The 26,810-nt window shown below is 38.1% G+C and overlaps 1 protein-coding gene across 5 annotated transcripts; it reads right to left on the bottom strand.

Moving 5' to 3' along the window:
* Positions 1-650: 650 nt before the first annotated feature.
* Positions 651-26,145, bottom strand: LOC145203682 (uncharacterized). 5 transcript variants are annotated; one of them, XM_080075942.1, is made up of 68 exons: positions 26,021-26,145; positions 24,779-24,942; positions 24,580-24,708; positions 23,995-24,113; positions 23,513-23,654; positions 23,379-23,446; positions 22,996-23,071; positions 22,780-22,934; positions 22,625-22,720; positions 22,295-22,410; positions 22,145-22,235; positions 20,968-21,086; positions 20,858-20,909; positions 20,669-20,796; positions 20,361-20,612; positions 19,747-19,966; positions 19,567-19,674; positions 19,427-19,495; positions 19,296-19,363; positions 19,058-19,123; positions 18,875-18,990; positions 18,635-18,743; positions 18,381-18,565; positions 18,258-18,317; positions 17,894-18,088; positions 17,378-17,701; positions 16,971-17,039; positions 16,672-16,787; positions 16,499-16,613; positions 16,370-16,432; positions 15,720-15,858; positions 15,432-15,524; positions 15,261-15,324; positions 15,132-15,188; positions 14,968-15,072; positions 14,674-14,900; positions 12,831-12,938; positions 12,713-12,765; positions 12,540-12,649; positions 12,257-12,356; positions 12,135-12,193; positions 11,885-12,010; positions 11,617-11,696; positions 11,293-11,446; positions 11,041-11,224; positions 10,775-10,977; positions 10,613-10,714; positions 10,396-10,552; positions 10,215-10,325; positions 9,910-10,100; positions 9,630-9,730; positions 9,038-9,378; positions 8,829-8,929; positions 8,611-8,766; positions 7,961-8,039; positions 7,620-7,741; positions 5,810-5,905; positions 5,627-5,744; positions 5,387-5,518; positions 4,941-5,023; positions 4,664-4,776; positions 4,484-4,589; positions 3,855-4,356; positions 3,424-3,713; positions 3,170-3,269; positions 2,901-3,103; positions 2,677-2,832; positions 651-2,213 (listed from the first exon to the last, which is right to left on the bottom strand). In XM_080075942.1, the coding sequence occupies exons 2-68, from the start codon at positions 24,879-24,881 to the stop codon at positions 1,944-1,946; spliced, it is 9,021 nt and encodes a 3,006-aa protein (XP_079932068.1). In that variant the 5' UTR covers positions 24,882-24,942; positions 26,021-26,145; the 3' UTR covers positions 651-1,943. The 5 variants fall into 5 exon arrangements, with proteins under 5 accessions (XP_079932068.1, XP_079932071.1, XP_079932069.1 ...); XM_080075945.1 differs by having other exon boundaries at positions 12,266-12,356; XM_080075943.1 differs by having other exon boundaries at positions 18,381-18,562.
* Between the last annotated feature and the right edge of the window lie 665 nt (positions 26,146-26,810).

Here is a 26,810-nt window from a genome sequence, read left to right as displayed (position 1 = left end):
GGACACTTCTGTCAAAAATACAAACACAAGAATTCTTAAGCCGGTTTGAGTTATAGCTAATGGGGAGAATCGCGGTCCAAGATGAAAGCTTGAATGAGGCACTAAACGTGAATTTACTGTTTGCGAGAGTAAATTGGCACAACGTCATACAGAATACATTTTATCTGGTTTTGCAGGATTGCTTGGACAATCTGAGCTCACATGAGATTTTGGAAACACTTTAGACTCCTTAAACATGACAATGTTCAAGTAATTAACACACAAATGAAATATGTATCTAAATGTTGCCGTATAATCAAAGGACCGTCGAGGTCCACATTTAACGCCCCAAAGGTCCGGATATGGACCGCGATCCGCCATTTGAGTAGCCCTGCCATAGACCATGGTCCTTAGCGTAAGCCGTAACCCACGTCTGAATGACTATACGAGTCGATATTCAGAACATTTTTCACTTCATTATAGATGAAACGTTTTTCAAAGCTTTTGTAAACTAGGATTTGTACGTTTTTCGGCTTACTTATTTGACAAATTATGATTAAAGCCTGAAAAGCAGCGAGACTTTCAAACAAACAGAGGAGCACAGCAGGAATCCCGCGATCTCATTTCAGTTATTGTGTTTCCCTACCCTACAACTTATAAAAAAACTCACATTTTCAATTTACAATCCAACAAAAGTGTGGTTGTATTTTCGAGGCAGAGAAAGAAAATCCACACTGCCGTAAATAAAACAGACTACCTTCTAAACATACGGCACATACAACTGGTTGTATACATGAAATGAGAACTTAAATTGTGGGTTACTTGAAAATACAGTTCGCAAAACGTATGCGAATTACTTTTGAAGCGATCAGTTACGCCACACGATGCATGGCAGCATGCACGGAAAAATACCTCCTGATAATAGGTAATACGATGGAAATGTCTTCGGCGGCGCTGCACCAATATGATTGCTGTTATACAGAGGACAAGACAATAAACTGCTCTCGGGTTGGATTAAAACGTTTCATTAGGTCGTTGTGAATGTGAATTGTGAACATCATCAGATAGTGTCGATTTTTGCAAGGATGTGATGACATAAATCACTTTAGGAGCAGCGCAGGACAACTACCAAAGTTCGCAGAAAAAGCCCCTTGGTTGTCGACCGTCGTCACTACAGTTTCGCATGTACATCGTTAGTACAATGGTCATACAAAACGTTTACACGCGACATTCGTTCGCTAATCGGTACAAAGATGAGACACAGTGATTGACATAAACATTTTGATAGCGCAAGCAAAACGCTCGCGAATGGCGGCAACTGACTACCGCACAACCTTTGTTGTGTTAAGAGAGTGGTCGGTACCTTGACCTGGTTGTATGAAGCAACGTTGCGCTTTAGACATCATCGTACATGCCGCACAATTCAAGTGGTCGACAAACTGGGTTAATACGAAGAAAAATTCCCACAACGCAGTTAAACTGGGAAAATGTAGTTTGGGTAAAACGAGAATGAAAAGCGTCGCGCAACTGGAATACATATGAAAGAAGGTTTGAAGTGTATGCGCTCTTTGTACAGGTTAAATACATAAAGCAAGCGACATGAGCGTGGAATCAGTTAAAGGTATCTAAAAGAGACTAGAAGCATTCTGTCATCTTGTAAATTCCTTCTAATATATATATATATATATATCAGTATCCAATCGGTAGCAGCAGAAAAGCAACCGTACGTGACGACTGGATGTTGGTAACGCAACAAGTGGGACACAAACAAAAGTCCGACAAAATCAGCAAGTTGGTACAAACACGAACAAGCACACAGAACATTTGAAACACAACAAGAGCTCTCAACAGAACGATGCTATACACCAAAATATTATGAAAAAGCCCAGTTGGTGGAACTCCTATGTACAAAATCAAGAAACGCTTTCCACCGCACACATTTTACCGGTTTTGCGAACTGATTATCACTTGATTTTAGCAGTTTCTCCCTTTTTGGGCTGGGTATCTGCTAGTGTAAGCTTCTTAGTCGAAGCTGCAATCTGTTCCGTGTCAACTTCAGTTTTCTTGGTACTGTCATTTCCATTTTCATTTTCATATTCATATTCGTTTTTCTGTGGCCGCTTGACCACACCCTTGGTCGCACCAATAGGCCCGCTTCGCTTCATTTTATCTTCCATGGTACGATCTGACCTGTTCAAGAGTTTCCGTTTATCGACACCAGGATGCCGCATACCCTGTGGTGAAAAATAATATTTTTAATTTGGAACATAATGACATCATTAAAACTAAGTTTGGAAAAAATACTCTTGGGGATTTAACATTTTGCTTTAACCAGGCTAATCGTAAAGTCACAATTATACATAACCTAAGTAATTAAAAGTGAGGTCTCATATTGAAAATGCTTTGGAACTTCTTGGAAAATGACGCTGTGCAAAAACAGGCTTCCATGTATATGACAGAGAATGTGTAAGCACATATTTAGGGCTGTTTGAGGGTAATCACTCAGCCAAATGGGATCAAGCCAAATGGGATTTTTTAATTTCAGCATTGAGATTATTAATCAGACAGGAACTCAACAAGGCTCCAATAAACATAGTATGAAACTACTCGGTCATATAGTTTGGAAAGTATAGCAGTTAAAATTGTTTTTTTTTTGCTGAACTCTGGGGTTAATCAAACAACAAAACTGCAACCTACTGGTTTGCGCTTTGGAAGAGGTGAACTATTAGCCACTTGTGTTGACCAATCTGTCCCTTTCTCTTCAGATGACGAGTCTTCAGCTTTTGTGGCTTTTTCAGGAAAGAAGGCAGACAATGATTGAAGCAAATTTGCTCTTTCATTTGCTTGGTTCGACTAAAAAATTACTGTTTGGTTAAAAATGTATATTATGAAGTAAATTGAAATGGAAATATTCTGTGCACCTTAACCACTTCTTCTGGCATGTATGTGGGTTTTTTGCCAACAAGATTACTCCCAGATCCACGAACCAGGGTTGGAACTGGTGGTGTCTTAGTGCTACTGGTCATTGGCTTGCTACCCATTGTCTTGTTTTGTTTCTGCTGGGTCAGTGGCTGGTGGCCTTGTGACATAGACAGGCTGTCATGTATTGGAGCAAACTGAGAAGCTGAAGTAAAATAGGATTTGTTTTTATGTGCCATTTTTTGTGGGTCATGAAATTTTGTTGACTTACTGGATTGTTGCATTTTCATTCCACTAGAAGGCATCTGCTTAACTTGGTAAGGCATTTGGCTTCTGTAGCCTTGTGCTTGCTGTGGTGAAATCATGTTTGACTGCATTTAACAAAGGCAATTTAAATAAATTACAAAATTATTAGCGATTGCTTTTTCTTTTAATTTTTTTTTGTGGAATTTCTTATTTGGGACACTAACACATTGTTTCCTAAAATAAGGAAAGTCTAAATTTAGTGTTTTAAAACAAGCATACCTGAAATGGCTGGGCAACAGTAAATCTCTGAGGAGCCATCACCGGCATAACTGGTCGTGGTGGAGCTTTGCCCAAAATACCAGCGCCAGAGTGGGGTGAAGGCATAGAAGCTGCTTGTGGACTAACAAGCTTTTGATTCCAAGAAGGTGCTGCATTGTATGATTGCATCTGTTGTTGATTTTGCATTGGAAATGTTAAACCCATGTTTGAAGCTGACATTTCGTTTGGCTTTGGTGCCATGAAGCTGGACTGTGCAGCGGGGCTGTGCTGGTACATTGATTCTCCAGAAGCTAATTGAAAAAAATTGTGCTTTACTTATAACAAAAGCATCAGGAGCAGTAAAACAGTAAGCAATCTTGTTTGAATTAAAATCTCCAGACAAATTTTACATTATCTTAAAATTTTCGAAACAATGCAACAAGCAGTCATACATGAGTATGGTCTTGAAAGGATTCCCTGCACAGAGCTGCCTCTGTACTGCTGTGATGTTGGTGCCTTGTTCCAATCACCACTTGACTGACCAACAGCAGGTTTAACAACAGTGGAAGAAGCTGCAGTATTTGACATGGAATATTTTTGCATCTGAAGTTGTGCTGAAGACATATGCTCCTGTGTGCCAATCATAGCTGATGGCACATACATTGATTGTGCACTTTTAATACTTCCAAAGCTTGCAGAAGATGGCATGGTGGACTTCATAGCACCGAAAGCACCTTGGTAAGGTGGAGGTGGCATCTTTGTTGCAGAATGTTGTTGGGTTTTGGTCTGGTAATTTGGGAGGTTGTAGTCTGTTTCACTTCGCAGTCGTTGGTTGGGAGGAGCAATTGGTGCATATGAGCTTTGCATGTTAGCATTTAAACCAGCAGTGTGCTCCAACCCAAGTTGATTTGTTGGTGTTGGTGAAATAGGTTTGATGGATTGGGGATACATATTCTAAAGAAAAAAAACAACGTCTTACTGCTTTCTGTCAAGTTTTGGGAACATGCCATATTAAACTGTACTTGGTTTCACAAAAATAAAACCAGTTAAATTGCTCCAGCACATAAAAATCTGCACAAACCTGTTGAAATGGTTGCGAGACATGCATAGCAGTTTGTTGATATGGAGTTTGTCGCAGTTGTGACTGGGGATTGTAGTAATTTGTTCCTGTAGCTTGGTTCAGTTGACTGATAGCAAAAAAAAACACCAAAATTATCACAAAGTTTTTATCAAAAAACATTCAATGAAAAGCATTTCCCACCTGTAAAATGATGTTGATTGGGCCCTGGGAGCAATATTTAAAGGTTGATTAACCAGAGCAACTGAACTTCCTTGGGTCACAACACGGTTTTGTTCAACAATGGGAAGGTACAGCTGTCAACATAAGGTCAGTCTTTAACAGTAAGCTCACACAAGTAATTCCCAATGTAGCAAGCAATACTCGATATGAAAGACAGACTTTTCTCACAACATGTTGCACATTCAATGCCCACTAACTTTAGGCAGTACAAAAATAATTTGGGATAAACATAATGTACCTGTTGAGCAGGGGAAGGTGCACCACTATGTGGTCGCGGAATTGCCAATTGTGTTGAACTAATATTGCCTTGCTGTCCCAATCCTATGAAACAAAATGTTGGTGAGCCTTTCACTAGAGTAATTACAGATCACAGCACATCCAACTGAGCCATTTATAGCAGTCATTGTAACTATGACAAAACATTCATTGTAGGCTGCAAACATATTGAGCCATTATCAGTCAAATAAATGCATAATCATTCTGCTAAACAACAAAGAAAATAGTGTCAAGATGGCTAGTTTTGACAAGCACAAATAATGTTTTTGATCCATCATATATTGTAAATTTAAGCAGGTCTGATATCACTGATGATGGCATGAGCATTTGCCGAAATGTTTGAACAATAAAGCATGTCGCTTTTTACGTCTATTTGGGCCGTTATTTTCACTATTAAGCAGGTCTAACCTGGCACAGCAGATGCAGAAGCAGCCCCATAATTAGCACTTAGTCCACCACTTCTTACAGATGCCTGTTGAAGTGTTGCAGCCTGGGGTTGTTGTGATTGCTGTGGCTGTTGTTGACCAGATTTCATGGGAGCTATATAGATTGACAAAAAATACACTTATTTGCAACAAGATCAGTGGCCAACAAATTAAACTTTACCGAAGCAGATTTAAAATTAAAGGTTACTTAAGGCAAGTATACCTGCAGGAGATCCCATTGCATTTGATGCCAAATAAGCTTGTGTGTTGTATGCTGGTGACTGGTGTTGCTGAGATAAACTGTTGTAGCCCGGAGCTGAATAAAGACTTTGAGCAAATTCCTACAAATACAAGAGGTTGGGTTTACTGAGCAAACAAGGTAAAACAGTTGACTGAGAAAACTCACTGGTGGATAGTTATTGTAGATTTGTTGCATTTGCTGCAGATTAGTTGCAAGGGAGGTGGTGGAAATAGGTTGTTGATACAAGGCAGATTGCGAACCCTAGAAATTAACACCATATTTTTTTCCATTCCCACAAAACGGCAGAGAGTGTGACCGGGTTGGGGTTGTGGTTTTGTTCTTTCGAAAATTGTATTTAACGTTTTTATTTGCTTTTTTGTCTGACCCAATTGTTTACAATCATCAATATTAAACAACCCCAACAAGGCCATTATTTTTTGTTAGCTTGGCTTTGTTAAGTTCATGCATTTTATAAGAATTAACAATAAATTACAAACGAGTTCATACATCCCCCAAACCCTAAAATTGTGGTGTTTTTGTGTTTTTTATAGTGCTTTACTCAACCTTTCAACCTGGTATAATTTTGTTGAACAGTAACAAATCTGATTAAAAAAGTACTTTGTTTCCAGAAACATAAGGAATGTGACCATGGGCGGATCTAGACAGGGGTGTTTGGTGTTTTGACACCCCCCCTCAGAAATTTGCCGGGCTCCCATTTTGAAAAATTAAATACGCTAAACGTTCCGTTGGCCGCTGCGTGATTACAAGGAGTTGTTATCTCAAACCAGTGCGCCTTCGTTTTGTATGGGCTCATCTAATAGTCTATTGTGACGTAACAAGGGTTAAAATGAATAGTTTATTGCGCTGACAATACAAAAGTGATTATCCGCCAAGGACGCTAAAGTCAAAAGTGCTGACTGCACTAAATGTAATGTATTAAACTGTTTTCGCATTTAAACAACGTTAAATCCGACTAAAATGTTTAATGCTAAATTGTTTATGACCTACCAAACACGTAATTGTTTGTCACAAATATTCGATCGATAAAAATCGAACCATGTTGTTAAGGTACATGTAATTGGTAACTTGCCAATGCTTGGCATTTTTTATGCCTTGCGTAGTAACCGACTTTATTGCATTTGCAACGTTGCGCAACTTAAAAGGTTACCCTTCGTTTCAAAAAGGCGTTCAGTCCTTTTAAAGTTTTTTTTAAGTAACTAATGTATTTTGATTACCTGGCAGTCACGTTTACGCAGTTTTGTTGAGTAAGCTAGATAGCAGAGTCAAGATAATTGGAAATTTTAATGATTCCGCTAAAATCTATAGTTTTTTTGTTTATTAGATAACTGGTAATAAAAGATTCCGCTCGCCTTTGCGTGCCAAAGTTGCGAGTTAGGTTGAGGTCTTGTACTTTCTGGTTCGGACCTGCTTGCAATTCTGGACAAAGCACTCTATCTGCCACTTAACGCGTCGTTTTGAACTAGTAGACGATTTGCACCGAAACAAGTAACCACTTCCCGTTTGACGTTAAATTAAGTATTTAGCTTTGGCGTGAGGCGTATTGTGGTACAAATACTCAGGTCTCAAACCGTGGAGACGATTAAACAGCAAATGGTGCGTCCATGATAATAAAACAGCTTTTCCCCAACCCCAAATCTGTTTTGCGCATTAAGCATTGCGTAGTTACAAAAGTGATACCTTGCGACCGCAGCTTGTTTGGTGCGTGAGTGACAAATAATTGTTGGACACCCCCTTAAATTTTTTCTAGATCCACCCCTGAATGTGACAACCTAGAAACATTTTAGGTTTATAACTTTTGTATCAGCAAAACATTGATTTTGTACCATTCTTAAACGATCCGGTCTTAACAGAGGAGGTCAGAAAGTAAAACGTCAACTTACACCTTAAAAAGTGTGCAAAAAAGAAAGTTTGTAAGCAAGAGAGCAAAGTTTTGTAAGCAAGAGAGCATATTAACCTGAACCAGACGCTGTCCATGCTGCATCAGCTGTGATTGCTGGACATCCATGTACATGTAAGGATTATTGCTGTATTGGGATGCCACTTGTAGAGATTGTTGTTGAGTAGTAATCGATGATCCTGTAAGGCAATTTAAAACATTTTACAACAATGGACTCGTCATACAGCAGGTTAGTTATCCTATGGATTTGCAGTCATAGTAACTATGACAAAGTGTCAAACAATCATGGACAGAAGACAGCATCAAAACAATGCCTTGCTCCACCATATGCATGTAAAATCTAATCATTCTGCACATATTTTATGCTTTATACTGTACTGGGTCAAACAGGATCGTACCTGTTGTATCCATACCACCATAGGCACTAGTATGCATTGACATTGTTGCTTCAGTAATAGAAGATGTAGCAGCAAGACTCTAAAAAAGCAAGGTATCGTTTAACTAAAGCTTGGAAAAATACGATTGGACATACAGAAAAAAAATCTACTGCCAAATGAGTTTAGTTAAAGGCAGCGTAATGTGGTTCCAAAAAGGTTATCAGGTTTTTTTTTTACTCGATATGTGTTTGGTGTTTTTTGGTTTTCTACAAGGGTGGATGTCAAATCACTGATGGAGAGATTTAAAATACAAAAAAGGAAAATCTGAAAAAAAAAATTAATTTCAATTTATCACTTGACTGCAACAAATCTAAAATTTATAGAGAGTAGTGGATTGCTGGATTGGAACAATTTGAATATGGTTGTAGGAGTTTCAGAACATACAAATCTTCACATGTTTTTTCAGTACAGGTCTGTGTTTGTTCATCATTAACAACCTCAACAGTTGATGTCAAATCAACCAAGGAGAGATTTAAAATCCAAACAAATAAGTCAATAGTTTCAAAAAAATTGTAGTGTTAAATTATCACTTGACTGCAACAAATCTCCCCTTAATTTGGAACTTGTACTCAAACCATGCAACTGTTGTGAAAAAAATGTGTCCAACCCACTATTGTATTTTCTTGAGTTTCTGGGGTGCTCATTTGGCTGACAGCAGTTTGTTGAACAGTTTTAGTCCAGGATGAATCGTCAGTGCTGCTTGTAGACGACACATTTGCTAAGTGACGAGGTTTCCATTCAGACGACTTTGTAACACTAAGTGTTACCTGTAAGAGTTTGAAATAAAAGTAAACAATGGGAAAAATGGTTGAAAATAGAAAATACTTACAGATGACATGCTTGGTACAGAAGTGTGTGGAATAGAATTCTCGTTCATCTGAGTTACTTCAGTAGATGTGTGGAAAGAATGACTTTCACTCTGATTCATACCTAAAATTAAATTTGTAGCCATAATCACCAACCTAACTTAAAACATTCAACATACAAAGTTATTCTGGGAGCTTTGGAAAATGTGACCAAGTAATATTGTTTTCTTACTTTGTTGCTGGCTCGATCCACTAGATGATTCCGGCATATTCTCCCAGGCTTTTCGAGCAGATTCCATTTTTAAGTTAAAGTCGAGTGATGGTGAAGTTGGCGTCAGTAAGCCCAGTTCAGATGCAACACTTGCACTTGGGTTAACATCACGAGCTTGCCTTATTCCATTTTTAGCATCAGTATCAAGACCTTGCTTATTAGTTGGGGTGTGGGTGGGGGGCATGGGAATTGGGGCTGGGATTGGGCCCTCAAGGGACACAGTACTGTGGGTTACATTGGTATTTGCTGTGTTTGGGGGGGTCAGGGTCATATCTTCAAGGGTCTCAGAATCAGGGTAAGCCCTAGACAGAAGCAAAAACAACGTAGCTGTATATTCTGTTCAATACAATATTACCTACAAAATTCAGTAAAACAAGGTAAAAACATTTTCTTGTAAAACAAGTTTTAAATCATTGAAAAACCTGCTGCGATCATAAAAAAGTTGCACTGCTATTGAACACATCTGTCAACAAATCAAGTGCAATGTTTAATCATTTGGCAGCAGGTTTAAGAGAAGTAAATTGAAACAAAAAATTTTTGGAACATCACTCACCCCGCCTTGTGCCCTAGTGATGCATTTGAGCTACTGGAAACTTCTGGACTATGGGTGTCAGCAAATTTAGCAAGAGTAGTGGATTGTTGGATTGGACCAATCTAAATACCAACAACAGTTGCTTAAATTTTTATCTATGAACAACATGCAGATGAAGTTTTATTTGGGTAATTTCAGAACATACAAATCTTCACATGTTTTTCAGTACAGGTCTGTGTTTGTTCATCATTAACAACCTCCACTATTGATATCCATGACAAGAGACACAAATGTTTCTTACATTGCCAAAGTTGTTTCTTTTGACTGCATGTGATGCAAAAGACTCATTTGAAGCAGTGCTATTTCTTGACCTTGATAGATCATTAGCTGCTGCTGAATGAGGGAAATCACCAAGGTGATAACTGGATGACGGGACATCATGGCTCACCTCTGGAGTTACACTAGAATCAGGAAATTCAGGTGTTTGAAAACCTGAAAAACAATGAAAACTGTTAACTTTACACCGAAAGCAACATTCCTTTTGATACAATGGTTGTTAAGTTCAGTTTGTTACACCAAAGACTTATTGGATGAAATTTAATGCACCTTGAAACTGTTGTGAATGGTCACTCAGGGTATTGGGTGGTTCCCCAAAGGGTGAAAAAGTGGAACTGCGCAAATCATCAGGTGTAAAGAAACCAGAAGAAGCCTGTTGGCCTGTTACATATTGAACAGATATACGCTTTTATTTACTTATTATCGTAAAAACATAAAAAAATATTCATACCGGGATTTTCATCAGGTTCATCAGCAATAAATGATATAACATTGGTTTCCTGGTGAAACAGTGATGTAATATTCTCAACAGAGTCTGACCTCTTCTGTGTTTTCAATCGCTCATTGCCAATTGGTCCTATGGGATTTACAGCCCTCCGAGTAGGGCTCTGTGAAGAAGATACCCAAGTTGATATTTTGTCTGTGCAACATCACAGTTACAAACTTACATCAAGGAATGGAGACACCAGATCATTTGAAGGTAAGTCCATATTTGGTGAGGGATGCATCAGATCTGCACTATGTTGTCCGAGTTGACCGATTATAGGAATCTGCACAAACCAACAACTCTTATAAATTCATTTTAAGTTTGAATCACAACAAGTTCTTACATCATGGTTGCATATGGAAGTTATCACACTGGTTGAGGTCATGGTAGTGGCAAATTGGCTAAAACTCAGTTTAGCCTCTGTTCCAGGAGAACTTCGCTGCGATGATGGAACAGATGATTCCACCCCACTATCATGTTGACTTATAACTGGTTCAACACCATCTGCTTGGACTTTCTTCTTGGTATCAAGTGGCTCCCATGTATCTAAACAATTGAGCATCAAAAATGTTTCCTTTCAGAATATATTTTTCTTTTAAATGTTTTTACCAATGGGAGTGAGCCAATGATCCCCAGGTAAAGTTGACACAGTTGTGGTTGAAATAGTTTGCTTCACACTTCCACTGCTTCCACTTTTCAGACCATTCAGCGATTTAGCAATCAACTTGTGTTTAGTTTGTCGTTGTTGTTCCATTCTCTGTTTGCGATAATTTTCTCCAGCCTGGCCCTCTTTCTGTTAAAATACATAATGGCTAGTGCTCATAAAATAGGCAAAATAATGTTTTGATATAACACACTAACATGTTTTTTGCGAATGTTTTCTTGTTTCTTTTTTTGTGCTCGTTTTGACAGGACTGGAGTGAAACCATCTTCATCATCTTTATCAACAGTTGGTGTGGAATCCAACACAGCAGTGAGCATGTCTTCCGACAGATTTAAATCATCTTGCAACCTTCTAAATAACAGAAATATACTGACAGTTGTTAAATTGAAATAAAATAATGGCGGCTTCTCCAGGGTGTCCCATTTTTTAGCTATACAAAACACTTTGTGGCATGTCCCTAGTAGCATATGATGAGACATTTGATCACAGTACTAAACACTAAATAAAATTCATGTACAAACCTCTGAGCGGAAACATCTGGTAAGTCATCAACATTAACTACACCAGCATAGTTGTGTAAATCATATCTCCTGAACAATTCCTGTGACAAATAAATTGTGATTACCGCAAGCCTAAATCTCTGAAGTTAGGATACATGGCAAAGAGGTTTGCCTCAGTAGTTATCTGTGGTAAAAGTGTGTTCTTCAAGCATGACATATTTGAGTGGTGCACGAGTATCATCACAGGCGACAGTTCATATCAAACTTCCCTTTTAAACCCTTTACTCACTTTGTTTTTTGCTTTTTGGTCGTCTTCCAGTTTTTTTGCCTTGTCGTGTTGGCTTGCTGACGCATCACGTATAGCACCTTCAATTGCTGAAGGATCTGTGTAATCCACTGTGTGTAACACATAAACCTAAAGAAATAAGACAAAAGCAAATTACATGGGTACAAAATCAGAAAGCTTTAAGGAAATAGTTACTACATAAATGAAAAAGCAAAAAAATGAACAATAATTTACCATTTTTTATTTGCCGTACCTGATTATCAATGGCTGACAGTAAATCACTTTCTGACCGGTGGTGCTCTCTTGTTTCACCTGTTTTGTAAATAAAAGTTAAAATCATCATACGATTGTATGTATATTATATAGGCACACAACCTTTTCCACCTCGGCCTCCTTTTCGGCTTTGTGATCTAGGATGAATGTTCCTGGTTTGAATATCTCTCAGGGCTTCCGCAGCTAATGTTTTGGTGGCAGTCTGTATAAAACATTTGGTTCAGTGACATTCAAAAACAAATTGCTGATTTGCTATTTAAACTGTTGCCTCAGACAAGGGTGTGGTTACGTGTATTGTCAAGCATACTTTCAATGTTGAGTGGTGCACGAAGTCATCATAGGACAAGACAACTATGAGTATAACTGCAATTATGGCAATACATACCTTTCTATAATCTGTACTGTTGTCTTCTGAAGCAGTTTCCCAGTCAACATCAGAGGAAGGTTGCTGTGCACCTTCTGCTCTATGAAACACTGGGCCAACACTTTTGGTACCTATAACAAACACATATTTTCTCTCCCTTTGCACAAAAGAAACACATAGCACTTTAAACATACCCTCAGAATTGCCTGACTTTTTTGCTGTGACTGAATTCTTAAAGCGTGGAGGTCTGCAACAGAACAAAACATGTGACTGACAGCAAATGGTTACTAATATTTACAAATTGGCATTTACTGATCAGGTTTCGACTTGCGCTTTCTCTTGTCGTTGCTCCGTGATCCATGTTTTCTTCGGTCTTCGGCCCCCGGACCAAAAGGGCCTCGCTCCACGTTTTTTGCCACCCTGTAAATAAAACTTGAAAAGTTAAATAGGATAGATTTTAATAAAAAACAAACTAGAATGGTGGCTTTCTGATATACTTCCATTTTATATATTCTATACGATATTTACCAATTTACTATACACATCATTTGATCTACACATATGATTGTTTTTGTAAACAAAAACTAATGGGTCCCCACACGCGTGTTTGTGCGGATTTACGGTAAACTAATGTTGCGGTGATTTTTAAATTCTTAAAACAAATTTTTAGAAAGCATTAACCCAACAATGAAAAATTTTGTTGTATTTTTTTGCACTATTATTGTCGTATAATTACAAAAACATTAAAAAAGAACGAAACAAATACTTTCAATTTAATCTCTTGCTTAACTTTGTTTCGTAAAACGAGTTTTTCATTTAACTTTGTTTCGCAAAACGAGTACCATTGACATGTAGTAACCTTTTAGGATGCACACACCAAACGACTGTTTGACCTTTTGACACCGTTTTCAATAGCACGCAGTCCTTGGTGTTCAACAACACCGTTTGACCTAATTTATACATGCCTTGGGTATTTGATTCAAAAAAAAAAAAAACGCTACGTTATGACGAAAGAAAGTTCTGAACTGTGTTAGTAATACCTACTAATTGACCTTAAGTAACCCGTGGTCATGCAGCGGCCAACCTGACAACGAGCATTTAAAAAAACTTTTATCTTGCAAAAAAGTCAAGTTTATTTTTTTATATTTAGTTTGTTTAACAAAGTTTTGCTTGACATTATACAAAACCGAAGCACGCTTATTAGGTTTAAATCGCGTCATAAGTGTGAAACCTTTGCCGAAACTGAAAATGTGAGTGATAACTTAATAAAACGACATAGCATTGCTGTGCAAAACAGCTGATTTCTAATCACCGAAATGACGTCTCGTAAAACGTCTGTCCGACGTCAAGCTGAGCCTTCCCGCTCTGCCCTATTATTCGTAAACGTACTCTCTTGGGACTTCTGCCTACAGTGTCTTTCTTGACCGAACGAGCGTGTGTCACTGGGTCATTCGGGGTCAAACTTCAGGTGGACCAAGTTCAGATTAATATTAAACATATGTCCAAATTTGAATAAATTTGAAGCACTCTTTCTTTACTAAACGAGCGTTACAAACCAGCGTTAAAAATTTTACGTTTCGGGGGCCTGTGGGTGAACCGCTGGGTAACTTGGGGTCAAACTTCTGGTGGACCAAGTTTGGATTAATTTCTAACATATGTCCAAACTTCAATAAATTTGAAGCACGCTTTCTTCACTAAACGAGCGTTACAAACCAGCGTTAAAATTTTTACGTTTCGGGGGCCTGTGGGTGAACCGCTGGGTAATTTGGGGTCAAACTTCAGGTGGACCAAGTTTGGATTAATATCTAACATATGTCCAAATTTGAATAAATTTGAAGCACTCTTTCTTGACCAAACGAGCGTTACAAACCAGCGTTAGACAGAAAAAAGAAAAAAGAAAAAAAGAAAAAAAAAATACGGACAAAAACAATATGTGTCCCCTTCAGGGAAGGGGACCCATAATTATTAAAATAAAAAGAAAGGTGCTTGTTCCTTGTATTGATATTTTACACTTAGCTACTATCCACTGAATGATATTTTTAAACGTAACATTAAATATACTTTAAACGTAACACATGTTTTGTGACAAAAATCTCTTTGCATGCACAAACGCATGGTTCCCACAATTGGGTCTTAGAAACTAAACTTTGTCAACCTGTTGGTGTCTTGGTATTGGTTGTTGTCTGCTCTTCTGCCCCTTCCACTGGCAGTTTGTGGTGGTGTCAAATTTTTAACACCATTAGCTGAAGGCCTACCACGACCTCTGTAGGATGATGACATTGCTCCCCTTCCTCTGCCACGACGACTTGGTTCACCCCTAGCAACAAACGTGCTGCTTGTATCTTCAGAGGCTTTTGTCTGTTTAGTGTTTTTGTTGGTGTTCTGCAGTAAAGTCAACAATTCACACAAAATATGCACTTAGTAAAAATTGAATAAGTGTGCAACATACACTTGGTTTAGCTACTAGTTTGGAGGGACGTTCACTTTCTGAATTGTCAGAATAACTTTCATCTGTAGATGCCTCTTTCCGCCTTCGTCCAACAAACCTGGTATCCTGAAAGAATCGATAACTTCAGCAATTCCATCTTTATTAATTTACCATTACCAACTTACATCTTCAGATTCAGATGAATACTCCTCGTCATCATAAGAATCAGTGTTGTCATTGTACTAGAAATGTTAACAAACCAATGTTAGCTACAAACATTTGTGAAAAAAACATTGGTCAGTAAGTTATTGTACCTTATTGCTGGAACGAGTGCTTGGGTATGAATGTGTGTAATCATATCCACGATTTGGAGCAGACCTAAAAAGATATTACATAAGAATATAATAGATATAGTAAATACTGTGAGGCTAAACGCTTAAAATAACCAACAAAATACAACAACTTTAAATGCAAATTGTTTTTACCGTGCTCCTCGCCTTTGACCTCTTCCTCTTGGAGCAGAAGAAATTTTTTCAGTAACAGGAACACCACCACCTCGACCACGGATCCCTCGAGACCTTTAAAATCATTCATGGAATACATTACCAGGGTAACAATGTTTTTTACCAGTTGTTCCTAATAGTGAGCCAGCCTCCCTCGGGCATGTTGAATAATGAGGTGGGTAACATTTAAACACACAAGTGCTGTTATTAATAGTAAATAGATGCAAGACTGAGGTCTAGTTTGCTACTGAGTCATTTCCTGACACCAACCTTCCTCTGCCTCTTCCACCTCTTCTATCATATCTCTCACTTGCATATCTATCCACTCCTCTACGATCTCCTCTGCTTGACATGTGTGAGGATCCTCTTCTGTACGAGTTGTCACGAAAAGGCCTTTCAGCTTTGCGATCTATAATTTTGTAATATTATTTGACAAGCTAAACACATTATGCTAAAAAGTGAACAAAACACTATAGAAAGTAGTAGGGATGGGCCGAGCCGAGCCAGAACCCGAGTACTCGGTACCGAGCATCGCTGTTTTTAATGCTCGGTGCTCGGCCGAGCAGTTGCACAAACTGATCCGAGCGTTAAATTTGCATATTCATGCCCTGCTAACATATGTAACTAGTGTTATAAACGGTGTCTATGAACAAAAACGAAAGATTTTTCAAATGCACTAGATGGTGGGAAAACGCGTATTTTATGGGCATGTACAGGTTAATAAAACACCGCCGGTGACGTAAGAGACCTTGTAGAGCTAAAACGTAGAAAGGGATTTTTGTGACGTCATAATGCACCGAGCGTGCTCGGTGCTCGACCAAACAGAACATTTGCAGTTTTGGCACATCCCTAGAAAGTAGCAAGTGGAAAAACACAATTTTACAATCATTACAGTTTTTAAGAATTTGTATAAAACACACCAGAATCTTCAATGATATGATCAGCTTTTTCCCAATTTGATGATTTTGATTTTGCAGGGTAATCTGTAACAACAAAAAATCATAAGACCGAATATTTATAGGTTTTGTTTTGAAATGTGTACGACAGACCTGCTGGAGGCTTTCCCTCTGCATCATCCAAGCTAATCACTGGTGCAGTTTCTTTGAGAGTTCGTTTTCTGTCTTCCTCAGTAGGAATGTATGTAAAATTTTTATCTGGTTTGACCTACAAAAGGTTGAAAATTTTAGAATTCGGCTGGATAACATTACAAACTTCATTATACTTCTTTTTGCATTTGCTTCTTTCTTTCTTCCCATATATTAGTGGCAGGAGGAGCAGGCAGAGGCTTTTGTTTCGTTTCAGCTGATGTTGCTTTCACATTATCAGTAAGTTGTTTTTCTGCAAAAAAGGAAGTTTATGTAACACCAAACTAAAACATTTTTATAAAAAATTTCTCTACAATATTTGACAGCAGACCCTGAATTCCGTATGTTTTACCCAGGAATGTCAAATATAAGTGTACCCATCTTTTATTTTTGCAAAAAGTAGATTGGAAAGAAAGTTGAAGTCATTTTTACCCACCTTTTTGTAGTTGTTTGTCAGAATCGATTTTCAAGCTTTCTGCTTTTCTAGCAGCTTGGGTACTTCGACCTATAAAAAAGGTGATTAAACCTCAAGCAAAAGATACAATGTGGAGGACATCTTATGCCCACCATTTTTTAAAGAAGTGTTTTCAAGAGTATTTTGTAGTTAACATTTATGCAACAAGAACTATTGTCTGGTCATGTTATTCTAGTAACTGGTTTAGTACATAAATTAGTCTGTAAACATTGGTTTGCTAAAAACATACCTTTATTATCAACAAGAAGGTACAAGCCAATATCTGAGTCTATTGTTATGGTCAAGTAGAAATTGTCAAAACCTCAGATATTGACTTGCATCTTCCTGCTAAAAATATTTAGAACTGTGAATTGTGTACCTAACATTACCTTTATTGTCCTGAGATTCTCTTCTTGAGTCATACTTCTGTTCTTTCGATTCTCTCTTGTACCTCTGCTCATTTTGCCGATAACGATTATCAGAAGATTTTTCACCACGTCGCTGATGGGGAGGTCCCCGAGTGTCCTTGCGATCTCTATCGGAATATTTGTCACCCCTGTGAGCAGTTTCACGAGTTCGTTCAGAATGATAGTCGCTAGTTCTGCTTGAACTTTTTCCACTGTAGCCACCAGAATCCTCACTTTCAACATCTGCTGTGTAGCTGTCAAATTTTGTGGTCCTTCGATCGTGGAGGTCACGCTTGGAACCCTTACCTGATGAAAGTAAACAAACTTACAACACATAAAACATGTTTATGTATTTGTCTTTGTGTTTGCATGTGCTCAGATAGGGGCGAAATGCAAATCACAAAACATTTTTTCATAACGTTTCAATCATCAGTGCACACAGTAAAATATTTTACCAAACCTACATAAAGTGTTATCATGTTGTTCAAAGTATGATACCTAAGTTATGGCTTCGATTTCTTTCCCGGTTTTCTCTGTCAGTAACATTGCTTTCAGCATGGATTGACGTGGTTGGCTGAACAGAAACAACATCTCTTGTAATGCTTTTTGTCACTGGATCACGCTTCTTCGGTTCAGATCGTGTCATAGTATTTGTGGTTGTCGATGGTAACACTGTTGCAATCGGTTTGTTTGCTGTAGGAAGAGAATGAAGTTAGAGCACTAAACGAGCTTGGGTTGTATTTTTAAACACAGGGTAAAGAGAAAACTCAGATAGGGGCGAAATCAATTTCAAGGAGTTTCAAAAGATTTCAATCATCATAGCATACATAAGGTTTTTGGACATGAATAAAAAATTACATACTCTTATCATTGTTCCAGATTTTGTGTTCCGTGAAAGGATCATTACTAGATTGTTGGAAACCTAAAGCAAAACATATCAGATGCATTAAAGTGCTAAAAAATACAACTTGATGCAAGTACAAACCGGATTTCTTATTCCTGCCATCAGTTTTTGATGTTGTCATAGGGACATCTTCGTCATCACTTTCAACCCTGAAGTCTCTCATCTTCACTTTGTTGTCCATTCTGCGAGGCCGGACAGTTTCTTGTTGTCTGTGTTCCTCATTTTTCTCATACTGGTTACTACCACGTTTTGTCACCGACCTGCTTCTTTCATAATCAAAATACTGGTAGCCTCCAGTACATAAAATAGCAATATTATGTAATGATAATACCTACCCACTGTCAGTTCTTGTCAGTAATGTTTTCAGGGATCCACGTCTTGAATCATTCGTTGAAACATTAGTGTCCCTAGATGACTGGCGACTAGTGGATGATTTTGATGTTCCTACAAAAAAATAAGAATTCGTTGGAGAAGAGGTACAGAACACCAAACCAAGCACAAAAAATTTATATCCATGAGTGCAAGACATGATGCAAAAAAATTGTTTCATACACAAACATCAAAGTGTACTTTACCAGAATCTAGCAGGCGCTGGTCACCAACAGAAGGTGATCTGTTGTCATATAAGCGCTGACCCTCAACCACTTTTCTGGCATCCCTTCGATTTATTTCTTGAGCTTGGTATAGATTCCTTAGAAATTTTACAAATTAGTTTTAGCAAAGCTTTCCAGACAAACACATTCCTTGCTAATACTAACCTTTCATCATCTGGGGTGGCCCGACCGAACGATTGAGAGCTTTCAGACAATTGGCGAGATCTGGAACTACAAAGTTGATTTGTGGTTAGAAAATGGAAAAAAATTATAAATGTTTTGTTATTTGTAGCTGTTCTCAGTAAAAAATTAGAGTGAATAGTTGAATAATCATGAAATCATTTAATACTTGGTTCATCACAGAACAATATTACAAATGCCCATGAACAGTTTTTTTACCCACCCTTTCTGTGGATCTTCGCTGTCTTCACTTTCCTTGCGTTCACGCTTCATAATACTTGGCCTTGTGCCCTGTGAATAAAGTCAGTTGCAGCACAAGTCTTATATGTAGAGAAACCAAACAATGACACAAACCTGTGGCTGGACTGATGAAGACCATGATTGATCAACAGCCATTTGACTAGATCTCTGACCCAATCGTTCCTACAAAATATCTTTATTAGCACATTGCTGTTTGATTGTTGCAAATAATTGCTGTCTTGGAAATAACAAACCTGTCTCTGTTGAGCCAATCTAGGTGGGAGATTTCGACCTTGGGAGCCAGAAGGATGTGGGGTTGGTCGGTAATTGCCACCAAAACCATCACCAGGTGGCCGTTCCTGCTGCACAGAAATTTGTTTTAATTTAAAAAGGTATATATTTAAATTGCTTTAGTTTCTGTCACATAAACATACCCAGGCAAGTCTTCGATCTTCACTACTTTCACTTTCAGTTCTTCTTCCTCTGTGCACTGCAGCAGGAACATCGATGTTCTCAAACTTGCTCCACTGCTTATGGGCATCATCATGAGACTCTGCTGCAAAGTGCTGTTGTCGTTCACGATCAAGTTGCATTCCCTCAAACTGCTGCCTCATTTTATTTTCTGGTGTGTATGAAGATCTAGCCAGTTCCATTCTAAATGTTAGAAATGTTTTGCCTGAAAGGGTGGCTGTTTTTTTTTGGGGGGGGGGGGGCATTTATTCTCGTTTCCTATAAAATAAAAATTTGGAGCCCAACACATGTTTCGCAATTGCGCATAAGTAGAATGATTCCCATATATTAAGCCAATAATCCGTCAACATCATTAAATCAACATGTCAATGACCCTTAAACCTGCAAACACCATACTCTCTATTTAGATACAAGATTGCTTTGGCTGTACAATCTATGTTTCAAACCTGGTTTGATAAAAAACTAAGCATTAAAAGTTTCATCAGGAAAGGGGACATATGAATAAGTGGGTTAAACACCTGTAGAAAGTCAGCTTTGTCCAATTATTCCGCAATAAACAGTGAAGCACATCACAAACCTTTTCTCTTCCTCCTCTTTTCGCTTCCTGGCTCTTTCCAAAGCTTCACCTTTTTCAGACTTTCGCCAATGTTCATCTTCACCATTGGGTGAAGCACGAGATACTGGTATCTCTGATGACATTGGCCTCTGAAATCTCTGACCAACTGGCATTGGGTGCCGGCTATACATCTGCTGGTGTTGTATCGGTGGACCAGGGAACATCTGACCTTGTGGTGGGAGGCGTTTCTCATATGGGGGCTGAGGTTTATTGCTGTAAACATATGCTCATGAAATAGCTGAAAAACATGTTAGCATTATTCAACACACCTCCGAGCATCAGAATGTTCAGGATACATCCTGTAAAACCCTGGCTGTGACCAGGCAGGCATCGGATGCACATCCATTCCACCTGACTGGGAAGCTCCCCATGCTTGAGATGTCACATGGGTTGAGTCCTAAGGATTTCAATATCATTATCATTACCTGCGTAAAATGTGCAAAACTGTGGTTACCAACCTTATGTTCTGAGTGTTCTTGTTGAGGGTTATCCTGCATTGAGGATTTTCGACTGGAAGAAAATCCAGGAGTTAAATTTGATGAACACCATTATGTCACATAAATCACACCTTTTTGAAGAGTTTCCTTCTTCATCATCACTGAAAACCAGCTTTTCACCATAATCCACTTCTCCGTGCATAGTTGCCCAACCCCCATCATCATCTTCTGTGTCAAGTTTATCGAAATCCTACATAACAATTGTTTATCTCAGATATATGAACTATAAAAACAGCATTTAGTGACACTCAACACTAAAATGGACACATTTAGGCAACAAGAGAACAGGATTGGTTTTTGCTTCGATGCCAGTAAATGGCAAATATTTACCATACCCTTTTCACAGTGGCGTATCCAAGGGGGGGGTTTTGGGGGTCCGGACCCCCCCCCCCCCCTTTTCAAAAAGTCGTGCGTAAATTAAATAGGCCAAAATCGTTCCGTTTATCACTGCGTGATAACAGGGAGTCGTTATCTCAAAGACGCGAGCCTTCAATGTCTTGTATTGGCTTGTTATCTAATCGTCATTTGTGACGTAACAAGGGTTTAATAAGGAGGTTTATGCGCTAACAATCGGAAAGTTACGTTTCGGCTAGGACGCTGGTAGCAGTTTCTTGCTAAGTGGTAACTGCACTTAGTGCAACATATCAAACTGTTTTTGCATTTGAACAATGTAAAAGTGTTAAAAACGTGTAATGTTGTGTTGCTTTGATCCGCCAAGCACGTAATAGTTTGTCAAAAACATTAGATCGATGTAAATCGAGTTATGTTATTAGGATAATTTGTGACTGGCCAGGCACGATTTATGACTTCTGCAGTTACCACCTTTAGTGCATTCGTGACATTGCGCAACTTAACAGTAGGATTACCGCTTCAGCAAGAGATTTAGTTCTTTAGAAATTTGACCTTTTTTTTAAGCAACGATTTTGATTACCTGACAGTCACGCTTATTTTGCAGCTGCAGTTTGGCTGAGTAAGCCAGATAGCAGCGGCGAAATCAGAAAACTACAAAGCTTTCGCTAAAATTACCTGTTCTTCCTGTCAATTAGATAGGTAGAGAAACCGCCAATTTTGGAAAAAGTGCTCTGCCGCATAACGCGTCGTTTTGAACGACGTGTGACGTCATAATGACGTCATTAGGGATTTCCCCCCAAAAAATGTTGGATCCCCCCCTTTAAAAATTTCTGGATACGCCCCTGCCTTTTCAGCTTGCTTAGACCAAGATTTAACAAATTCATCTTGGTGCCATACCTTCATGTTTGACTGGGGATTCATTCCAGAGAGCTCTGTTGAGTCCCCTTGAGAGGTTTGCTGCTGGGCTGCCATCATCATACTTCTGTACCTTTAAGTTGTTTTAGACATTTTAGCAAAGTTTAAGCAAGAAATAAGAGGCTGGGATACCTTGGGTCATTCATGTTCACATATGGGGGATATCTCATCCTTTGTTGCAGGCCAACTGCATACCGAGCACCAGGAACAGGGGGTGCCATTCCAGGATGTTGAAATCTGTTGTACATCTGCAAACAAGGTTGAAATACAACAGTAAGATTTGAGTTTAGGTACATTGCTAGTTGATAAAGCAGTTGTCTAATGATTGCCCTCAGTAAAAAATTAGAGTGAATAACATATTAATCATAGAATCATTCACTAGTTCATTCATCATAAGGCAACAATAAATGCATACAACAACATTTACGTAACTACAAATCATTGTTGTTTGCATGTACTTACATAAGGAGGCATCATGTTTGGTGGGTAGTGTTGTGGTTGTCTAGGAGGTTGGCCCATGGGCCGCACCATAGACTGGCCCTGGTTTAATTCACTGCCCTATAACATAAAAAAGGCAGTTGTTGGTGGCACAATAGAACAAATAAATAGCAACACACCTCAAAGGAGTGCTGAAGATGACTTGATTTCATCATGGCATGTGCCGATTGTGTATGTTGCTCCAACTTTTTGTTTTCTTCTGAAACAACTTGAGCTTCATTTACAGGTGGTGGTGGTAAGTTCCTTCCACCGCCTTCACGCCAGGAGGCAACATCTAAAGAATTACATACTGGTAACCAAACAAATTCTATTTTGCCTTACTATTTTAAACATACTCTGTGGCCTTAAACTTGGTCCTGGTCCATACTGCTGTTCTCTTGTAGGGTCATCACCCTGGCCGCTTTGCTGTTCCTATAAAATACCAGGGTAGTAATTATAAAGATGTAAAGTAATTTTTCCGAGATGAAATGGTTTCTGTATGCTTTTTATTTTTACAACTATTTTTGGCTTGTTTATGCTCAAGTTTTGATGCAATAATTTATATCATTGGGCAAAGTTATCTTTGGTTTTGCCACAACATGGTCCACATTATCCATTCTAAACGCCAGTTGATATACAAGCAAGTATTTGCAAGTTCATTTGTTCTACTATGAATACACTCATATTGGGTCAAATTGAACAGATTGTCACAACTACAACATAAGCATGTTAATCTCACCTTTTGAGTATCACTTAAAGTAGGAAAATCATCGGAGAAATGGGTGGTGCCACGAGCCTGACCCCCACCTAAAATATATTTTATCTTACAAAAAAATCTGCTAACAATTATTGCAACTGATTTAGTATCCCAACCTGCAGCTGCAGACACTTTGTTGCCAAGCTGGGCGTGACGTGATGAACCCCACATTGGCTGGGATGCACTGGATGTTTGTGGCGGATTTGATGAGTTCTGGTTCCGACTTACAGATGTTGGTTGGCTTGGTGTTTGGTATTGCTAAGATATGAACAATAATTGATCAATATTCAGAACAACAACTTGCCATGACAACCAAAGTAAAATAAATTCTGCAACAAAATCCAAAATACAAGTAAAAACAAATATCAATAAAATCAATAATCAGAGATAATGCCCTGTCGCAGAGATAAGAACATTGAAAATATGCTAATCCTCTTGGTAACAGTTTACAATTCCACACTTGCATTTAAATTAAAAAAATAGTGCCTTTAAAAAACACTTATTAGACAGGCAGCAGTGAAATACAGATAAATGCCAAAAAATCAAACTAACAAACATTTCAAAATCCCTTCTCAGGAAATGAAAGATTTAAACATACCGCTTGCTGAGAATATGTGACTGTGGCTGACTTTGGCTGTGTTTCTTGTTGGGTTTGGGGAGTGGATGTTTGACTTGAAGGATCGTTTTTGGAAGCCCATCCTGATCCGTCTTTTGGTACTAAGCAGAAAAGTAGCAAGTTAGTCAGCTTACTAAAACCGTTTGAAATATTTATATATACTGACATAAAAGTGGAAGAAAATTTAAATTGCTACAATTTCCCCTACACAGCATTATTTATAGTTGTAAATTTAAAGGCATTTTTAACATGGCAAATTTGAATTTAGATTTGGTACAAAAAAAATAGCAGTTGCCTAATTCACAAAAACTTTTAATAACTCTGCTGCAACATTGAGCAATTAACAATAAACAAATTAAACAAGATGCATAAAAATGCACAAAATGCACTTTTATTACTTACATTTTGCAAGAGTTAAGCAATACACCAACTCACAAGTCACTTTACATACTTATCCATCAGAGGAGAAAAAAATCACATTTTTTAACCTGACAATAACTAGGTTGGGAATGAGAAAGCACAATTTTATAAAAATCCTGTTTCCTTCCGAAAGGAGTAATGAATTACCTAAATTTATGTTAGGGTCGTTTCCAAGATTTTCAGACTTTAGGCTAGGTAAACTTGCTGGAGGAGGGACTCTTCTAGTGCTAGCAACCTTTCCCAAACTTTGTAGGCCATGGCGAACTCCAGATGATCCTGAGATTTTCACAAAAAAGGGTTACATGCTTTTAAAGTTGTTTCTACATTTTTGTGTCTTATAAGTTACCTGATGGTTTGGATGAATCTGTGGACCTTCCCTTATATTGTGTCAAATTGAGTGTGTTGTACTTGCCATCCTTCCCTTTATTGACACCAAAGCCTGTGGACATCGCTTACCAAAAACCACACACATTTGCTGTCAGTGAAGACGACCAAATCAGGACCTGCAAGCTAGTTAAAATACACAAATAAATGCAACTAGAAGATCATGACCTTGGAAGTTAAAAAAAGCCCGCATTAATCACACAATTGAAACATTTAAGTGAATAAATAATGTTAAGTATAAAGTCATTCTTATAGCTGAATTGTGTGGCATTTTCATAAAACTAAAGATTGTCACTAGAGTTCCTTCTCGAGAAATTCTTGTCATGAAATTCTCGAGAAATCTCGAAAAAATCGAGTCTCGATTCTCGAGAAATAAATACAAATTTCTTGAGAAAAATTACGTCACGTATTATAACCAAAAAGTAATTGCGACAGCTCTTATTACGTGTAAAAAAGGAGCAGTCATTCTTAGTTGCGTTATATCTATAATTCAGACCAACAGTTGCTTCAGTTTTTGCTGGTTTGCTAGCGAATCGCTACTAAAAGCGCAAAAACATACAATCGGAAATTTTTTGTTTGTTTTTGTTAGAAAATCAGCTTAAACAAAAATTTCAAGACTCTCGTTTCTCGAGAAACGAAAAAGTCAAAAGATAGAGGAACCCTAATTGTTACAGTAAGGTGACTGCAACAGAATGAAAGATATTGGAATTTGGAAAGCAGTTTGTCACTAATGCTAACTGTTGTATCCTCACACACTTACATTTTGTTGCAGCTATAAAACTATGAAAGGAGCAATATTCAACATAACCAGAACACATCCTAAACAGCAATTAGCCAAAATTGTTTAAATGTTTTTGTTGCTTCAAGTGTTTTTAATTTGATGTGTAATAACTACAAATAGGTAACTGAACACCGAAGTGGCCTTTTAAAGTTTAAAAATACAAAATTACTATTATTTTGCATGCACGAAGGAAACTTGTAACTTCTAACAATCTTACCTAAATATAGTTTGAACAAAATGAATGCAACAACACCTTTACGATCCCAATGCAAATACAAAAATTAATTCGACATTTGCTATAGATGCAGAAAAATAGACGAAAAACTTCCACAAAAAAGTAAAACAGCATGCAAACATTTAGAAGTATAAAACGCTTTATCTGCTTTTACTTTGCATGCAAATATCCATTTAATCAATGCTTACCTCGTTTCAAATATAATGGTGTAAATATGGTTTTGGTTTTGGCCGAGATTGTCACGATTTGTACCGATTTCAATCCGCCACCCGCGCTTCTTTCGTCGAGCTGCAACAAAGCAAGCGCCTTTGCCGTAGGATAAAAATGGCGATCCACGTGACGTCATATCGCAGCGGTTTTAATAGACTAGGAGCAGCCGTCCCGCAATATTTGTAACTTCCGTTAAGACAATGTAGAACTAGACTGTTTAATTAATATCTTAAAAATGAAATTTATGCATATTGCTTTATTGAAAGGGTGAACCGGCTAAATTAGTGAAATTTGATGTTTATTTTACAGTTGTGTGAAGGTAATCATACTCAATGTCAGGGGTTTCCCAAGTAGAAGGCTAGCTGCGATTCGTCGAGCCCACCAAACCTCTTTCCAAATGGTAATCAAATGAGACGTATGTCTTCCAGTCTTACAAAAGTAATTACGCTTGAATATTTTAATATTCATTTCAAATTACATATCCGGTCGTTCCCATGCCCCAACTGCTAAAGTCATGTTGTGAAAAGCGGGACATCGGATTGAAATGTTAGAAATTGTGTTTGGCCGTAGGCTGCATTGAATAAACACATTACTTGGGAAATTAAGCACATGTGAAAGCCCATAAGATTCTGTTGCGCTTGTCGTTGAAAATGTTGAATATTGATGGACAATTAACAAGCCATAGAAGGGTTTGGGGGTGGAGAGAAACGAATGAAAAACATATTGGATTCTACTGTTTTGCAACCTTGTTAAGATTTTAGTAATTTA

The sequence above is a fragment of the Phallusia mammillata genome, chromosome 8, assembly GCF_965637545.1.
Source record: "Phallusia mammillata chromosome 8, kaPhaMamm4.hap1.1, whole genome shotgun sequence".
Lineage (NCBI taxonomy): Eukaryota > Metazoa > Chordata > Ascidiacea > Phlebobranchia > Ascidiidae > Phallusia > Phallusia mammillata.
This window is presented reverse-complemented; position numbering and strand designations above follow the sequence as displayed.

Coding starts and splice junctions, on each gene's coding strand:
- LOC145203682 (XM_080075942.1), bottom strand. CDS start 24,881: ATGTCCACAGGCTTTGGTGTCAATAAAGGGAAGGATGGCAAGTACAAC. Junction 22,935..22,995: donor ACCAAGTTTAAGGCCACAGA/GTATGTTTAAAA, acceptor GTAATTCTTTAG/ATGTTGCCTCCTGGCGTGAA. Junction 2,833..2,900: donor TGCCAGAAGAAGTGGTTAAG/GTGCACAGAATA, acceptor GTAATTTTTTAG/TCGAACCAAGCAAATGAAAG.